The sequence below is a fragment of the Phoxinus phoxinus genome (genome assembly GCF_949152265.1).
Source record: "Phoxinus phoxinus genome assembly, chromosome: 9".
NCBI classification, from domain to species: Eukaryota; Metazoa; Chordata; class Actinopteri; order Cypriniformes; family Leuciscidae; genus Phoxinus; species Phoxinus phoxinus.
Window position 1 is genome coordinate 4,878,228 of NC_136884.1, and position 17,455 is coordinate 4,895,682.

At 39.8% G+C, this 17,455-nt stretch overlaps 1 protein-coding gene across 25 annotated transcripts in view; it reads right to left on the reverse strand.

Annotated features, from left to right (window-relative positions):
* wnk1b (WNK lysine deficient protein kinase 1b) overlaps positions 1-17,455 on the reverse strand; it is a 77,601-nt gene that overhangs the window by 7,998 nt on the left and 52,148 nt on the right. For 4 of the 25 annotated variants that reach the window (XM_079623180.1, XM_079623184.1, XM_079623195.1 and 1 more), the window contains 19 exons: positions 15,874-15,957; positions 15,640-15,675; positions 14,335-14,466; positions 13,151-13,390; positions 12,748-12,815; positions 12,485-12,641; positions 12,263-12,379; positions 11,974-12,081; positions 11,418-11,466; positions 11,176-11,319; positions 9,897-10,909; positions 9,433-9,513; positions 8,145-8,231; positions 7,669-7,705; positions 7,499-7,569; positions 6,648-7,141; positions 6,341-6,543; positions 4,666-5,073; positions 726-818 (listed from right to left, as the gene is read on the reverse strand). In XM_079623180.1, the coding sequence (XP_079479306.1) occupies positions 726-818; positions 4,666-5,073; positions 6,341-6,543; positions 6,648-7,141; positions 7,499-7,569; positions 7,669-7,705; positions 8,145-8,231; positions 9,433-9,513; positions 9,897-10,909; positions 11,176-11,319; positions 11,418-11,466; positions 11,974-12,081; positions 12,263-12,379; positions 12,485-12,641; positions 12,748-12,815; positions 13,151-13,390; positions 14,335-14,466; positions 15,640-15,675; positions 15,874-15,957 (3,622 nt within the window). Of the gene's footprint in view, positions 1-725; positions 819-4,665; positions 5,514-6,340; positions 6,544-6,647; positions 7,142-7,498; positions 7,570-7,668; positions 7,706-8,144; positions 8,232-9,432; positions 9,514-9,896; positions 10,910-11,175; positions 11,320-11,417; positions 11,467-11,973; positions 12,082-12,262; positions 12,380-12,484; positions 12,642-12,747; positions 12,816-13,150; positions 13,391-14,334; positions 14,467-15,639; positions 15,676-15,873; positions 15,958-17,455 lie in introns of those variants that run through there. The other 21 variants (XM_079623200.1, XM_079623198.1, XM_079623185.1 and 18 more) reach the window with 15 other exon arrangements.

The window sequence follows — 17,455 nt, forward strand, 5'->3', positions numbered from 1 at the left end:
AAGTTGAAATAAATGAAAATATAAATAATAGACAAGTTTAAGTTGTAGTACAATTACTAAATCTAAAACTGAAAAATAAAAAATAAATTAAAGCTAAACAGAAATATTTGAAAACTAATAAAAATGACAAAGGTACATAAAATCGCAAACAATTTTTTAAAAATATAATAAAGCTATTTCAAAATATTAATAGTATATAAATTATAAAAAAATAACACTTCTTACAATAAACAATTTTTACACTTTTCCTTTTACACATTCTGCCATGATCTTGTTGTGAAAGTGATGGACACACTCCAAATTCAGAATACATTGTTTAAGCGACTTGAGAACTGCTAACATACAAGCTTCGGGAAACTGTCAAATGCAGCATGTGATTAATCTTTTAAATCATTAGTAATTAATTTATCTTTAGCAATTTTGTTATTATGTTAAACCAAACTTGAGCATAAATGAGGGAAAATATTAAAACCAATAATACAAATGACAAAGTGTCCATCGTAAACAATTAGAAATAATTCAATTAGAAATAATTATTGGACTATAGGTTACACTAGTGCATTATTGGATATGAACGATAATAACTGTTTAGTGATGAACATAAGTTCTTTTTAAGATTCATGACACAATGTCTGAGATGATCAGCCAATCAGAAAGCTTGGCAGAATCAAGAACTAAATCACATGACATTGTAGGAAAGAGACAAAAGAAAAAGCGTTACACACAAAGAGCCAAGCAGGGCGTACTCAGAAAACGCGTCCTCCTGCCACCTGGTTTGAAGGTCACTCTCTCCGACCCACAGCTGAACTTTACACAGCCTGTGGTACAAAAAGAGGGAAAGAGAAAGAGAGAGATGGAAAAGAGCAAGAGACAGTGAGAGAGAGATAGATAGAGAGAGAGAGAAAGAGATGGAGCAGATAGAAGAGAGAGATAAAGGAAACGTACACAAATACAGTGAGAATGGTAACAGAGGTCAGTAAGCCATGAATTCCTGACAGATAGAGAGAGTGAAGGAGGTGAAGAAGGGGAGGAGTGGCCCTGGGTGGAAGAGCAGGGGAGGAAGAGCACCCCCTGGAGGCACAAGCATCAGCCCTGCAGCTTCATCCAAATCAAAGCGTGCGCTTTCTCAGATGGGCAAAGCAAAGATTTCTACATTAAGATTTATTAAACCTGAACCACCAGAAATAGGGCCGATATACCAAACACCACAAAATTCATAAGAATGTTAGGGGGGAAAATAACACAATTTTAATGACCGCTTGACAAGTTTAGAGATACAATTTCTTCCCACTGAAGTTTTCTCTTCAAATTGGCAAGACTCAAACTTGCTATGTGTTACTAAAACATCCAAAATGACAGAGCCAACAGAGTATACTATGCAGGCATGTGATCAGCTAAAGACTAAAAAGAAGGAAACCTGGCCATGCCACGCCCCCAATAATTATTGTTGTTATTAAAAAAAAAATCATTTATCAAATTAGAAAATATAAATATCTTCAATTGCAATACATACTATTGTACTGTAAAATGAATTTTTTTTTTTTTTAGCATTTAATAACCATAATACATTATATTATAATACTATATGTTTAAAGTAAAATTATTAATAGAATTGTTATTATTATTATTATTATTAAGAATGTAAATAATTATCATTACCATTTAATGAACAACAGTAAAATTAATAACATTTAAGGCTGTCTTAATAGAGCATCACAGTCCCGCCCACAGCCCGAGAGAGCTCTGGTGCCGGAAGTAAATTTCCCATTCATTTCTCCCATTGACTTTTGGAAAAATCCGTATCTAAAGAGTTTTAGAGCATGTCTGAGGATAACCAGCTATGGCTGAACTCATAAGCATACAACATATCATTTCGAGTAAAAAAACGAAGAGAAAATCCAAAAAAAGGCAAAGGTACAAGACTGTGTACATATTTTCATTTCCGAGCGAAGGAACTACTCATCCCATAAACCACCGCGCCTCACTGAAGTCGACTGAAGCCACAGCCGCAAAAGAGCCTTTTGAGTGAATTTTATATAGTAAATGTGTAGTTAATAGCAGTTATTTCAGTACTAATCGTGTAAATAAAAATAATAATATATTGTGTGCGTGTGTGAAAGCGGTTAACGATAGCGTTAGCAACATGGTGCAGCTCAGTCATCAACTCACGTGTGTTCAGTCAGTGTGTAACGTTAGTTTGTGTGTTTATTTCAAAGCCCTTTATGACACAGGACACTCTGCTGACAGGACAGGTTGAGGTCCATGCTCATTTTCATGATGTTATAGTTCATCCTTAATTGTAATAACATTTAATGTATTTTCTTAATATCCACAACAAGTGAAAATTAAAAAGTGATGGTCAGCAAACCAGAAAATGCACAGCGCCACCGGTCTGATGCTTGGACCGGTGCATGGTCTGCTCTTGGACCGTCATAATCAGTTTATTAACTTGCCATGAATTATTACACAAATGTTCAGTAAATGCATGAAGAGGTATGCCTAGGCTTAATATTGTTTTGACAGTGGCATCATAAAATGCTTGATATGACTCATACCATATGAAGGCTACAGTAGCCTATCTAAAGTGAACGATAAGTAAGGGATAATGTAAAGGTTGTTATAGCGAATACAACTCGCGAAAGGCTGATTATGAGCCCGAAGCGAAGCCTGAAGGGAGTTGTATTCGCTATAACAACCAACTCGCTATACATTATCCCGCTTATTACATGGCTACCTACCAAATAAATAAATTATTTGACACAAAATATTAATTTAAAAAGGAATGTACTGATTTAAAAACTATTTATATGGCTTCCGCTAAAGAAAACAGTCCGTTCAAGTCTCTACCAGAGAATGTAGACGGGCTCTGGTCTCTACTGTTAGAATCCTGCTTCCATGGCAACGCTCTGACCTTCGCGGGGTTTACACGACATCCACCAATCAGATGCATCACTGTGGGATTGTGGGATTGTTTAGGATTGTGGGTAATGAAGTACTTATCCAAGACATCGCGAATAAAAGGCATTTATCTCAAATCAAGGTTAGTGCCCCATGAACTTTTGGCGTTTATATGAGCATATACAATCGCTTAGTACAGCCGTTGCTGGTTTTAAGTCTACCATGTATGGTTACGTTTTTATGGCTTATACCCCAAATGTCTATGGAGAAATTGTATTGAATTTTTACTTCCGGCACCGGCTGTGGGCGGGACTGTGATGCTCTATTTCTTTGTTTTCAAACATTACACCATTAATCTTTTATTTTGGCGGAAAACCGCAGGGTGACCTTATCGCTTTCTCTTTTTGTTGACAACAACAGATTTATAAATGATCTTCATGATGAATGTTGCGTTCCTAAATGCAACTTATAAGCAACTCAAACACACAGCGCTTGCAGAGTAGCATTAAAGAGATAGTTCACCCCCCCCCAAAAAAAAATTCTGTCATCATTTACTCACCCTTAAATTGTTCCAAACCTGTATAAATGTCTTTGTTCTGCTTTACACAAAGGAAGATATTTGTAACCAAGCATATCTCGGGCTCCATTGACTACCATAGTATTTCGCCCCCTACTATGTTAGTCAATGGGGCCAGAGATGTGTTCGGTTACCAACATTCAAAATATCTTCCTTTGTGTTCAGCAGAACAAAGACATTTATTCTTGAGGGTGAGTAAACGATGATCGAATTTGCATTTTTGGGTGAACTATCTCCTTAACTGTGAATCGAAACTGAAAACACAGTGCTGTTATAGTACTCTGAAACATGCAGCGTGTCAGACTATATGCTATTTATATAATTACATCACGACCGTTGCGATTTGATGATCACACTAAGCCATATCATTTCAACTGGCAAGTAACACCGTTTCAACACCTATTTTTACTCGCATTTGCCACTTGAACCCTGGCTAACATGATAACGGTGTCCCACAGGTGGCGGTGCGAGCTCATGCAGCGCTGTCAGGAGCAATCCGTGCATGGAATAAATGTATTAGAAAACGTGTGACATTTTGCATTTTATTTAGTCATTAAGGCCATTTCACGATTTCAATCATCATACAGTAACCAGCACACCCCCACCTAACCCCCATGACCACCACCACAAAACCATTTTTTTCTCGGATTTACGCCATTCCCCTGTGTCACTTTTCAGGGTGGAAAATACGGATATCCGTATAAAATCCCTGATTATGTTTTTTAGGACGGAGTGATATACGGTAAGAGTTGAAATTAGTTATATATACCATATTCTGGGGATAAATTTGCAAGGAAGAGGGTAAAGCACCAACAGCTGTCCCTTGTTTCAAAATCAAGCAAATGCTTACCATTTTTAACTAAAAACAGAGAAATCTGACCTGTCTGGGAACAAAAATCCACAAAACAGTATTTTTAATTTATATATTTAAATTACATGTAAAAAAATACTTTAATAAATATATTTTATTGCAATTACAATAAATTATACATTTATTTCATTGCAATAGTTAAATTATGGTTTAAAAGTTTTATATTGCGATTTACATAAAAATGTGCATAGTGGGCTATTGTTATCGATGAAAACGGAGAAAGTTTTTTTCTGTTTATTGCCAACCCATAATGTCACTTTATCATTTTACTTTGTGTTAAAAAAAGCAGAGGGGCTGTGATGTGTTTCTTTATTTTTACCTTGCGAGGTGACACACAGACTGGGCGCAGAGAGCGTGGCGTCACTGGTGTACGCGGAGCACAGGTTCTCATTAGAGGGGGAGGGCTTGAAGGATTGGAGCAGAGGGCTACTCCCCCCATCTATCATCCCCCCAGGGCCCAGGAAGGCCTGCTGGGGAGGGTACACGGAGGGAGCACTCTGCGCTGATAAAGTGCTGGTTGCTGTAAGACCACACACACAAAAACATATAGAAGTACTGATCAGAGCCAGGACACAAGACGCAAACACAGATTTGAAGTTGCTGGAACCAGATTCACAAAGATTTTCTGAAGAAAGAAGTTCAGAAATTTTGTAAAAAGTTCTAAGAAGAAGAACACTAGTACCTTTATGTAAACAGGTTGTGTGCTGCATTCGCCCAATCAATGACACTGGCACCACAAATATGCACATATGAACGTTAGCCCAGGGTTTAAGAATGTACAGTGTGAAATGTCAGCTTATGAATAACCAGGATTAATTGTTAACCCTGGGTAAACTATCAGCAGTGTGAAATGTGAAGCAAGATAACCCAGAATTCTGTTTAGAATGACCCAGGATTAACTATTTCAAGTGTGAAAAGCCCTATTGGAGACTATCCTAACCTTAACCCTTAAACAGGCAACATGCACCACAGGATACAAAGTCTTTCATTTCTTGTAGGAGGCATGAGAAAGAAATGTTCATCCAATTCTGTTATCATTATCATAGTTGAGTCTGTTTGGAGTATGTGGGTCACATGACTTGGTTCAGTAGAAATCTCGTTCCAGGGCTGAGGCCCTTAGGGAAGATCCTTATATGCCCTCCTGATCTCTGGGCCCCTCTTCTCAATCTATGTATTATGAGTTAAAAAATTGTGCAAATATTAATATTCACATGTAAAACTGATATTATTACGCTTAGTTAACTACATCTTTGCATTTTTTAACTAGATATTTCATTGCAGGTTTTCACACAGCTCATTTTATGGTATAACAGGGATGTCCGACCCTGCTCCTGGAGGGCTACCGTCCTGCAGAGTTTAGCTCCAACCCTGATCAAACATACCAGAAAAATCGAACCAAAGTCTCCAGGATTACTTAGAAAATGTATCTATATTGCATTATACGACTGATTAGGGATGGCGCTTAACCCTGAGGGCAGTGGACCTCAAGGGCTAGAGTTTCACACCCCTGAGGTTGAAGACGAGACGGTTTAGCAGTGAAAAAATACAAGAAATGTGCATGCCTCAATTTTAGGACACTAAGACTTGTCATACATGCAGTATTAGTTTGCATATAATTTTTTTTTTGCATCGAATAAATCTGAAATATTGATTACTTTTTTTTATATATACCCTAATAGGTCAATGTATCCTGGGAGATACAACTCATAAAATCCAAAATGTATCAAATATTTAAAAAAATCCTTTGTGTTTGACTTAAGTCCGGATGACATAATGAAATGATTGCTGATCATTATCCACTCTTGCCTGTTTAAGGGTTAACAGGTTATTTACAATGTTTCTAAAGAAAATAATTTTATGGAATTTAAACTCTTTAAGGTTTGTCTTTTTACAAAAAAAAAAAAAAGGTAAGAATGATCTTAACAATATTTTGTATTCCCAAAAAACATTGTCACTTGATCTGCACAAAAAGGCAAAATGCAACAAGTGAATACCTGGCTGTACAGGACTCTTGCTGCCCTGGGAGCTACCGCGGCTGGATTTGCTGCTTTTGCTTTTGGTGGGACGTCGTCTACGGCCAGCTGGGTTCACCACGGGTGGGTTGACCATGGCGGGTGGAACTTTGCCCAATCGGGCAAAAAGGGAATCAATCTCTGCCTTCTGCCGAGTGTACAGGGTCTGACTCTCTATCATGTGCCTGGGAGAAAAACATGGAAATATGCACAATTACACTGGATATCTTTCGCCTAGGTTACACCGTCCCAGTTCCTGTTACACTGTTTTAATCAAAAACAAACATACTTCTCCCTCAGCTTGCTGACTTCTCTCTTAAAATCATCATCTTCAAACTCAGAGTCATTGTCGCTGCTGAAGTAGGAGCTGACAGAGTTGTTGAGGCTCCCGGGACTCTGGGCTGGACCGTTTCCCACGGCTGGATGGGCTTGAGGTGCTGGCTGGAGATCTGGGGGTTGTAAGCTAGCTGCTGGGGCCTCGTCCTGTGCGCTGCTCACTGAGAAACGCCCCACCCTCGTGTCCGTTTTGGTGGTAACCTGGAAACGGCCAATGGTGGTGGGCTGAGGGTGGGTTGCCATCCGGTTGGGAAGAGCAGGGAGGCCGTCGACAACATCTGCTCTTTTGTCTCTGAGGGGAGAGGAGGTACGGTGCAGTGTGTTTTCGGGGCTAGAGAGAGAGGATGATGATGAAGAGGAGGTGGTGGTGGAGGAAGACGACGTGGAGGATGAGTCAAAGGAGCCTGTGTGAGCTTGCGAGGCGTTCTCATCAGGAGCCACTGACACCTGAACGAGAGAGAGAACAAGAGAGTGTCATACACAAACACTATTTTATGCCATTGGATGAGAAATGAATTGAGCTGGACGATGACATGACTGTTTTTCTGCAGAACTGCTTTATAGATGAAATGAACTCATTTAATAATTGATGATCTTTACAATGTAACTGAATTAACACTGAACTGACTTCAGCTGAACAATGACACTATTTTCTTTTAGAGCTGCTGTACAGCTGAAAAGAACTGTTTGCATCATTGAATTAGTTATCACTGTAAAGCTGCTTTGAAACAACCGGTTTTGTATAAAGCGCTATATAAATAAAGGTGACTTGACTATGAACATCCCATTGCGAATGCAAAGTACCTGGAATCGTCCCAGTTTGTATCCTCCGACTGTAGGTGCAGCTGCTTGCTCATCATCCAGAGAAAACGGAACTGAAATGGTATCATCATTAATAAGCAGAGTTGAAGCTTTTTGCTAGCTGATGTGCATTTAAAGAACAGGTAAAAGTAAAGTAAAACCTCAGCACATACCTGGCTGTCCTCCAGGTGGCATCCCAGTAAGAGATGACTACAGGTAAGAAAAAGATGTGAATCAGAATACAGACATGTAAATAAAGCACAATATAAATGATTTAATTATTCAAAATGTATTTAAAATACCATTGTAAAGAAATATTAAATAGTGTACATATATATAAATATCTTAATTTAGTTATATATAGAGTAAATACATTAAAATTAAAAAGGGTCATTTTAAATTATTTATATCAATTATTCCTCTTGAAGCAAAAAGTTACATGCTTTCTCTGTTACACTTAAGATTTGAGGAGGTAATTCTCTGGTTTATTGCTGTATGGGATTCACAAAACACTTCTTTTATCTGTTCTTTGTGTATGGAAAGTTCCAGTGCCAAAGTTTAACTGCAATAAATTAAATCAGACAGATCTGGCACTTAATACACGTGTGCCTGTGTTTTTTCGGCCAGTCCCCTGTTGGTGTGCGTGTACCTGGTGCGTGACATTGCTGATTGGGACGGTCTCTGGACTCAGTGCCCGTCTCAGCTGGGCATCTAGATCCTCCAGGGGCTGCTGGGACTAAATAATCCATTTCAGCAATTAGTCAGGTTCACTTAGCCCCAAGAAATATACACACACGCGGGCTCGTACAAACACTTATTGCTCATGGCAAGTGCACACAAATACAGCAAGGGAAATGTGTATCTAATTAATTTCTGCATGAGACGATCTCTTACAGTAAGTAAAGGGTCAGATGACCACTGCCTGGAAGAACTGAATGCTTTTAATCCAAGCCGAGGCTTCCTTTCATGTTCCACATGAAATGGAGAGTAAATCCTTTAATTGGCCCACGCTCTGTGGTTCCTGAAATGTTTTGTTCAGGTTGCCTCGCGGCTGAGTGCCATCACAGTACGTTTTCAATTCAAAGGTGATGGATGAAAAATATCACATCAAATTTACAGGATTAGAAAAAGTATCTTAGATTTACCGGTAGTATGAATCGCCTTAAGCAGAAGGGAAGGACTTTCTTTGAGTATGACGTGAATGCAAGCAGGGTTCAGTTTGGAGCGAGGAAAATATGTTATATAACATCTAAATTACTTTGAATAACCGAGAGTAGTCTGTAATCGAAATTCATCCACAACATGCTAAAAGATCAAAATGACATGATAAAAATTTAGGGGTGATTGTTTGATTAGAGCCACTTTTGTTTACTTGAAATCTTCAAAAATTTAATTAAAAAAGGGGAAGTCAGAAAGTCTGGGTAGAGGACACGTTTAAAAACAAAAAGGGCAAAATTAACATGTAAACGTAAAAATAAGGAAAAGTTTAAAGCAAATGTAATCTACTCAATCACACTACAATGACTGACATTGTGAAACAGCTTTTTCTTTCAAATCTTACAAGGGGACAGAAAAGCACCGCCCTTTATATTCTCTTTACCGTTCATAAAATTATTATTATTAACAAATGAGTTTGCTGTTTTTATTACAGTCCCAATAAAACCAGAAGACAAAACACACTGAAAATGTTTCATGTCTGATGTTGTTTTCTTAAAATCACATCTTTCCCGTTCTCCACCCGTCTACGGCAAAAAGCAGCAAGTCAGAGTTAATGAGTGTCACAGGTCATGCTCCTAACAGGCCTCAAAGGAAAGCTATGCCATGCAGTGGTTTGATTCTTATGCGATTCAAAATCTTTATTCATGCACTGCGTGTTTTACAGGAATGAAACTATATAAAAACAGAGTGAGACAGAAAGAGAAAGAAGAAAATGGCACCTGAGTTAAACAAGGTCCTGGGAAGGGTGGTAGGTGCTCTGTGGGCGGCGTGCCAGCCTGATCTGGGCCGACAGGCAACACCTAATGAATGAAGACGGAAGAGAAACTAAAGCACTGTAAAGAATGAGAGCTGGCAGAGGTGCCGATGAACCGCCACAAGCAGCCTAAGACTGTGTGTTATGTTTGGGAATTATTTAAAGCTGTACACAAAATATGACTAGAGCTTGGTTGTAATATTACAGAAGTGTCAGTTGAGTTATATAGTATTCATGTAGGATTACTATGTCATGCATTTTGTCAGTCATGAAACTTAACAGCCATGCAGAAATTGGGTTTAAAAACACTACAAAATCATCCAGTTTTTCTATACAGTAGTTAGAGGATTGAGAGAAGGAGGTTAAATGTGATGTTAAAAACAAGAAAAGTGTTTTATTTTCATGACTGTTGATCAACCGATCACTCACCGGTAGTCTTGATAGGGGCGCTTTGGATGGAGTCGTCTGACTGTAGCCGACTGGGGTGGAGCCATTGCCCATGGAGGTCATTGGAGAGCCCGTGGGCTGACCGGAGGAGTTGAGGGGTAAACTAGAGGGAGGGAGAGGGGTGCCACTTGGAGTGGAGCAGGCAGTTGGAGAGGTGGTGCCAGGGACACTTGCGGCCGCCATGGGGTCAGATGTGACATCAGACTGTGCAGAGGGCAGACCAGCGCCCAGGTCCATGAAGAGTGACCGCAGCTTCTTATCCAGAGCTTGTATATCATCGACGCCTTTTCCCTGCGGGTCACTGTCACATTCCACACATTGTGTGTGACCCTGATTGGTGGAGGTCTGAGGCTGGCCGTGTACGGGTGTCAGAGCTCCAGAGATGGGAGTAACCGCGTCGGGGATGGTGGATGGTGCGAGCTGCGGCGGCTGGATGGCGGCTGGTGTGAGCTGAGCTGAAGTGGAGGGGATGGATGGCTGTTCGCCACTGCCACATCCCATAGGAGCCGCAGGGTGAGTGAGTGGGGCAGCAGTACTAGCAGGTACAGGCATAGAGACCGAGGTCTGGGGGAATGATGTGGCGGCAGGCACAGGTGGCATTGGCAGAGAGGAAGCGGTGGAAATAACACTGATGATGGCAGGTAAAACCTGACTTTGAGGCAGGGGAAGTTGTGAATGGGAGGGAGGGGAAGTGACAGAAGAGGTGGGAAGGGTAGGAGGAGGAGACGTTGACCCCGGAGGGTTGATGAGGACGGGGAAGATGGACGCTTCAGCGGTCGCTTCAGAAGACACTGGGGGAAGGACAACCGGAGCGATGCTAGAGGGCAAGGGTGTTGCGGCAGGAACCAGAGGGGGCATGGAGACATGGAGCATTGGTGGCGCAGTGCTGGGACCCGGGTCGAACCGGCCTTGACGCATCTCAGAGAATGCCTGCTGCAGACTGACTGCAGACGCAGACACAGAAAGCCCCAAGACAGGCACTGCAACTGACACAGCTGATAAGGAATAGAAATTCCAGACAAAAATGAGAATGCGGTTACATAATTTGTCTAGGTTATTTGTATTGGGTATGAGAGCAGACATTATAGTAAGAGACAATCAAAAGGGGATTCTACACTGTAATACAATATACAAATGTATTATTTAGTAATTATATAAGAATCAATAAAAACTGCTAATCTAAAAAACAATATACATCTAATGGATGCCTTTTTATGACACAATTTAACCTGTATAAGTATATTTTACATATTAAACTCACAGGATAAAGGTTCTTCCCGAAGAGGGATTGTGGGTGGGGGTGCACTAAAGAACTGATCCTTCAGTCTGGATTCAGGTACTGGACTGACGATAAACCTGCGGCCTGCGGAGTGCACCACCTGAGCGGCTGAACTAGGCGCCACACCTGGGAGAAAAAGTGGAGGAGAGAAGACCTAAGTACTGACACATCATTAACAGGGGACATCAACTTGCGTTACATGCTGAGACATGCGTAAGCTCTACCTTGTGGCACTGATATGCTGGGCATATGCTGCTCGTGATCACTGACCATCTGTAAGATATTGTTAAATGTGATGTTACAATTTCACAAACATCAATTCAACTTCTACACAGATAGAGTACAAAGTGATGTCCTATTGCTCGGTTTAAATAGCAATAAAAAAAGATTTGATATGACCGATATTAAATATTATCTAACATAAAACAGACACATCATGAAAAGTAGGTATTTTTAAACACATTAATGTTTAATTTCATGCTAGAAAATAACAAAAATCTGCCAAAAATGTACCTTGTACAAAATAAATGTAAAATAAAAAAGCACATAACCTGTAATACCGTAATTAATCTAACCATTTTGTGGACCATTTTCTGATTTCACTAATATTTTGTTGAAAAATTATAAAAAATAGTTTTTTTTGAATACCCAATTTGTATACATGGTCTCCCATGCAAGCTTTTCTATACTTTCTGCAAATTCTGCTCATTTTATTCACTGCTAGGCATGGAAATACTGGGTGTAAAACTATAGGCTGTGAAGCTTTTTAGAAGGACGTACCTGGCTGCGCTCTCTCTCCACACCTTTCTCATCGGCTGTTTCTATGACATCTCGGATCTGATCAATGAAGGACTCTCGCTCAGTCTCTAGAATGAACTCACTTTGTACCTAACATGAAGGAAATAATACCTCTTATTAATGAGTTTTGGCAGTTCAAAGTGTATTTAGGCAACAGAAATATTTTATTCAACACCAGCTTTTTGTCACATAGATCAAGATCAAAGGAAATAATTTAATTAGCATATCTGGTCAGTAATTAAAAACATGCGGGGATGGTGTTTCAAGTTACCATTATCTGTGCAATTTCCTCTGGGTTATCGCCATCAAGATCAAACTTGAAAGTCACCATTTTCCTGTTGTGTGTTTCTAATTGACACTCTGCAACTCTATCGCCCATGCTGGAGATCTGAAGCAAACATGAGAGATGTTTGTTCAATGTCTTTAGTTTTTCCACCACCATCAAAACCAATAAAAGAACAATAAAAGAAAAATGTCAATGCATTGGACGTACATTAAGTACATTGAGCTTGGCCTTAGAGGTCTTTTCATGGCGTGAACGGCTGCGAACTGATCTGCGCTGGTGACGTTTGGCAGAACGACCCTCATGCCTGCCACCCGTTACGCCTTCATTGCCATCACTGAGCCCAGATGCCACATCAGAATGACTGCTAAGGGGAAAAGAGAAATTAAAACATACAATGACTTCAGGAATACAGCCCAATGTATTCTGGATCTTTTGTACTGCGTTTTCCACTGCTAAATAGTCATTCTTACCTCTCCACAGCAGGAGTTTGGAGTTGTGACAGCTCGGTTGTCAAAGTCTGAGAGGAGCTATGAGATGTCTGGAACAGCAAACAACAAAAACAAAAAGAATTATAATAGGAAGAGACAAACAAACAATCAAATCATAAAAGACGAAATGACAAAATCCATGTCTAAATAAAAGCACAACTGCTTCAGGCAAAGCCTGAAAGTTTTTAATTGTGTTTTCTAAAAAAATAGGTCTTATTTCAGAGCCAAGAAAAGAAAGGACGCTGTGTGAAGACAGCTTAGCAGCTATGCACTGACAGACAGAGATAACAAGAAGTATGAAATGTTAACAGAAAAGCTTTTCCTAAAGCAAGCAAAAACTGCCTGCACTGATGCGTTTGGGGCCAGTTCGGTCCGATCCAGGTACCTGCACTGGGGTGTTGGCTGGAAAACATGGATGTTCGGTTGGGGAGGGGACTGTGGCCACATGGATGGTTGGCACAGGTGTCACTAGAGGCGGTACCAATTGGGGTAGATGGGGCAGCAGCACTGACGGGGACATGGCTGCCGCAGACACGGGTGCCGGGCACATCAGCGCTTCAGGCACTGGTTGGTGCGGAAACGGGGCAACTGCTATAGTTGGCAAGCAGAGAGCCGCACTGGAAAGCTGAGGGGAGGTAGGAGAGGGGTAGCTGGGTCAGATCAGTGATTGGGAATATGGAGAACGAGGGAAATACGTCTGCAAGCACCGACCGGTGAAGATGGAGACGGCAAGGCCAGTTTACATGTGAGAGGAGCGATGTCTTAATAAACCGCAGGAAAACAATCACAAGATCAGACCTCATGACGGAGACATGCCACAGGGTGAACGGAGGATCACAACAACCGCAAGCTAAACACAAATGAAAAACAAACTATAATTTTAGTGCCAAACGGTAATTAGATCAAGTTAGGAGCGGCTCCTCCCTTAGTGCCTATAAACGCTGTCACTGTCAACAACACACACAAAACAAAATCCAATACCACATCAAGTATATATAACCCAATTTAGTTATTTGCGACTGAAGTAGATCACCTACAAGTAAACAACTTTTTTGTGGCACTACAGTTTATTTGCACTTCCAGCTAAAGGCAAAACAATTGATCTGCACTAAACATTGGGAACCAAAGAGAGGGACTCATCTTACTACCACGCAACTGACAACCATGCAACAAACAGGCAGAAACATGCCAGAAAACATCAATCAATCAAACAAGCAAGCGGAGCTGAGGCACTTCAGAAAGAGACAGCCAGTGTTTCGACACAGACAAATAGGGAAAGTCAACATAATTGCATACACAACCTAATTTACTTCTTTACAAATGTGATCTGTAATGTTCCAGAGAGCATATATATATATATAAATAATATAATAATAAATATTATACATTAAATATAATGTTTCAGTAGTAATGTAAAATAATACATTTTGAAAGAATAAACATTTCAGAAATTGTTCCAGTAGAAATGTTTTAACTTCACGGTTTTCTCATGTCATATACGGTAAAATGAAATTACTTTATTTTATGTTGGCTTCTATCTTGATTGGCTCACAACACATTTGATTGTACCTGTGTGGGCTGGGGGCCGGGCTGGACCTGCGTCTGAGAGCTGCTCTGAACTACACTGCTGGGAGGCTGTTGGGGTAGCGAGACACCCGGTTGGGATGTCAGCACCAGAGAGGTCTGTTGCGGAACAGGAGCCTAAAAAGAGAATAAGCAGTCTCACATGAAGCATTTACTTAGCCTCTTGATATCAGGCTCGGAGGCTCTTTGGATACACCAAGTCTTAGAAAAAGAGGACATTTTAGGATCACATGCAGTCTGGTCTCTCAACCAACTCATCCCACCAGCTCATCATGTGACTAAAAGGAAAGTACTAGGTTGAAATTGAGTCTATAGACGGCATACCCAAGACAGAAAATAATTTTGACTCATCCTTTAGTTTGTAAAAACGAACAAAACATTTACATTTTCATTCACAGCAATGCACTTGACATGCAAGTCAATGGAGAAAGGTATTACACACGAGTAATACAGTAAAGGTCCTTGCACACCGAGTCTGAAATTCAAGTCCGAAATTTTTGCACGTTAAAAAATAAATACGACCTCACGGTTTGTTAATTTTGTTTGTTATAATTGTTACGCTTGCACACTGCCTCCGAAACTTTCGTCCGTCATAAAAAACTTCGGATTTGGTTCGATTTTCAGCGTTTTTCGCATCCGTAGCAAACAGTTCGAATGGTGTTTTGACAATTCAGAGCCACCGAATCACGAATACGAAAAAACACATACGAACATTTCGGACTCAGTATGCAAGGACCTTGACATAAAGTGTTCAACCGCCTAGAACATCATTTCCAACACTAAAATAAGCACTTACAAAAACCCTCCGGAATGTCTCGCCCCGTAGACTTTCTTAGTAATCAAGTGCATTACTGCAAATTTGGATTTTTGTCTTAACAAACTAAAGGACAAAATTATGGTCTGTGGTAATTATCAACAGATGCTGTTCATATTGCTAAACCTAGAACATTTCTATATATTTATAGAAAAAAACTTTCAATAACTTACCTTTGGAGAACAACTCAACATACAAACACTACCGGTAAATCTTAAATTAAATTCAAATACTACACTAACTGATCTTGATCTGGGCCTTCAAGGTGTGATAATACTCACATCGACAAGCTTCCATTCCAAGCCTTACAGAACTACATTTTATTTTAAATACCTCATTATGGAATAATGAAATGACAAAACTAAAGAGGGCAAGGCAAAGAGTTCAAAAAGAAAGGTCCGTAAATGTGAGAAAGAGGGAGAGAGAAAAAGTAAAAGAAGCAGAGAGAGAAAGAGAGGAATGGGGTTTTTCTCTACCTGCAAAGGGAGTGCTTGGATGTAGTAAACTCCATACTATAAGAAACAAATACAACACAGCATAAGAGAAAGCCACCTCTGATGTCCACAGCTTTCACACGCAGGAGAGAATCCAGAGAGATTCAAACCAACAAAAATAAAACTCAAAAAGGTCTCTTGGCCAAAATTGAAGCTCCATTTATGCTAATGAAAGGGGGGAAGGTGATTCTGATTGGTCAGACACATTGATCTTACCTGTTGAGAAGCAGAGGCGGCTGTTGGGGTGCTGCAGGAAACCATAGACATGGCACTTGTAGACTGAGAGATGGGGACCTGCACCTGTTACGAATATGAAGAGGAATATGGGGGCAGGCGAGAAAGTGAGAGAGAAAGAGATATGGCAGTGGTGGAGAGATGAAAAAAAAAAAAAAGACAAAGTCAAAAAAGGTTGGTGGCTACAGTAAAAAAATTTTTTTTTCAAATACTGACCATTCATACACAAAATGTGAACACTGAGCAATGCACTCAGGTAACTATTCACTTTTTGTGTATGCCTCTCACATCTCACGATTAAACAACAAACAAACATCAGGTGTTAGCTGGGGAGTGAGTAGGCTTCATGCATGTGACTCTACATGATTCAGTAACTTGGGTGAATGTTATAAAAAAAAAGCTCAGGGAAGCATATGGAGTTGTTTGTATAACCAAGGAAGCGTCTGATAAAATAGACCTGACCACTAACACTGCTTGATTTGACCACTTTCCCCTCCACACGGAGAGTTTCAACAGAAGCAACCCTTAGAAAGCTACAAGTATACTTGTCCTTCAATTTCTCTTCTACGAGGTACAGACAAGTATAGTTGCTCCAGACGTAGATCACCTTACCTTGGCATTACACTGAAGAATGTATTCATTATTAGCAAGAGGCTTAGAGAGCAGTAGGAAATAAGAAGCCTTGGCAGATAAGAGGATGAAAATAACAGTGGTATAAAAGATAAAGTGAGGCAGGAAAGATGTATAAAATAGGGGCAGAAAATGGGACTGCAGGATGACATTGATAATGCCAGCCTTCTAAGGGTTAAAAGATGACTTCTCAGCTTTTGAAGTTAAATGTCCTAAAAGTAGCCACCAAATGTTGGGTTCATGTGCAGGTAGTTCTTTACTGAGGCTGTATCACAAGCGGTTTCCTCGACAAAGACAAAATTGAAAATCAAAGGCAACTGTTTTAACCATTTCCAGCCAACTATAATGTAGCAGATCTAAAAAGCAGCTGTTAAGGTAAAATACAACCAAAAAAAAAAAAACATGTTTTTTTTTTGTAAGAAACATTAAAAGCAAGATTATAGATACCTTAAAAAGAAAAGCAAACCTGTCTAAACCCCCTGTTTGTGTTGTATGTGTCTGTGTGTTTGGTCATACAAATCCTGCATTCAAGCCTCTTTTTACAAGTGAAGTAAGTATCTTCCAATCCTTTAAAAAACTGATATTTCCACTATTGTATGTTGGTCTTTATCAATAAATTAATTTGAATGAGGCAAACTAAATTTCTGATTCGTATATGACATGTACAGATACTGTATGTAGTTTTACATGATATCTGTACAAACACACAAAGTATCATATACACCATTATATGAACATACACACAAAATAATACTTACAACGGGCATCTAAAATGAAAATAAATGGAAATAAAACAAATCACACTGTCTAATGGAAGATACATAAATGTCTTAGCACAAGGGGATTTAAAAAGCAGGTTTATGCATTTTTTGCTCAATGCACCTTGTGAACCTTTTTGAGCCCTAAATTATGGCTGGAGAGGGTTAAAACCACA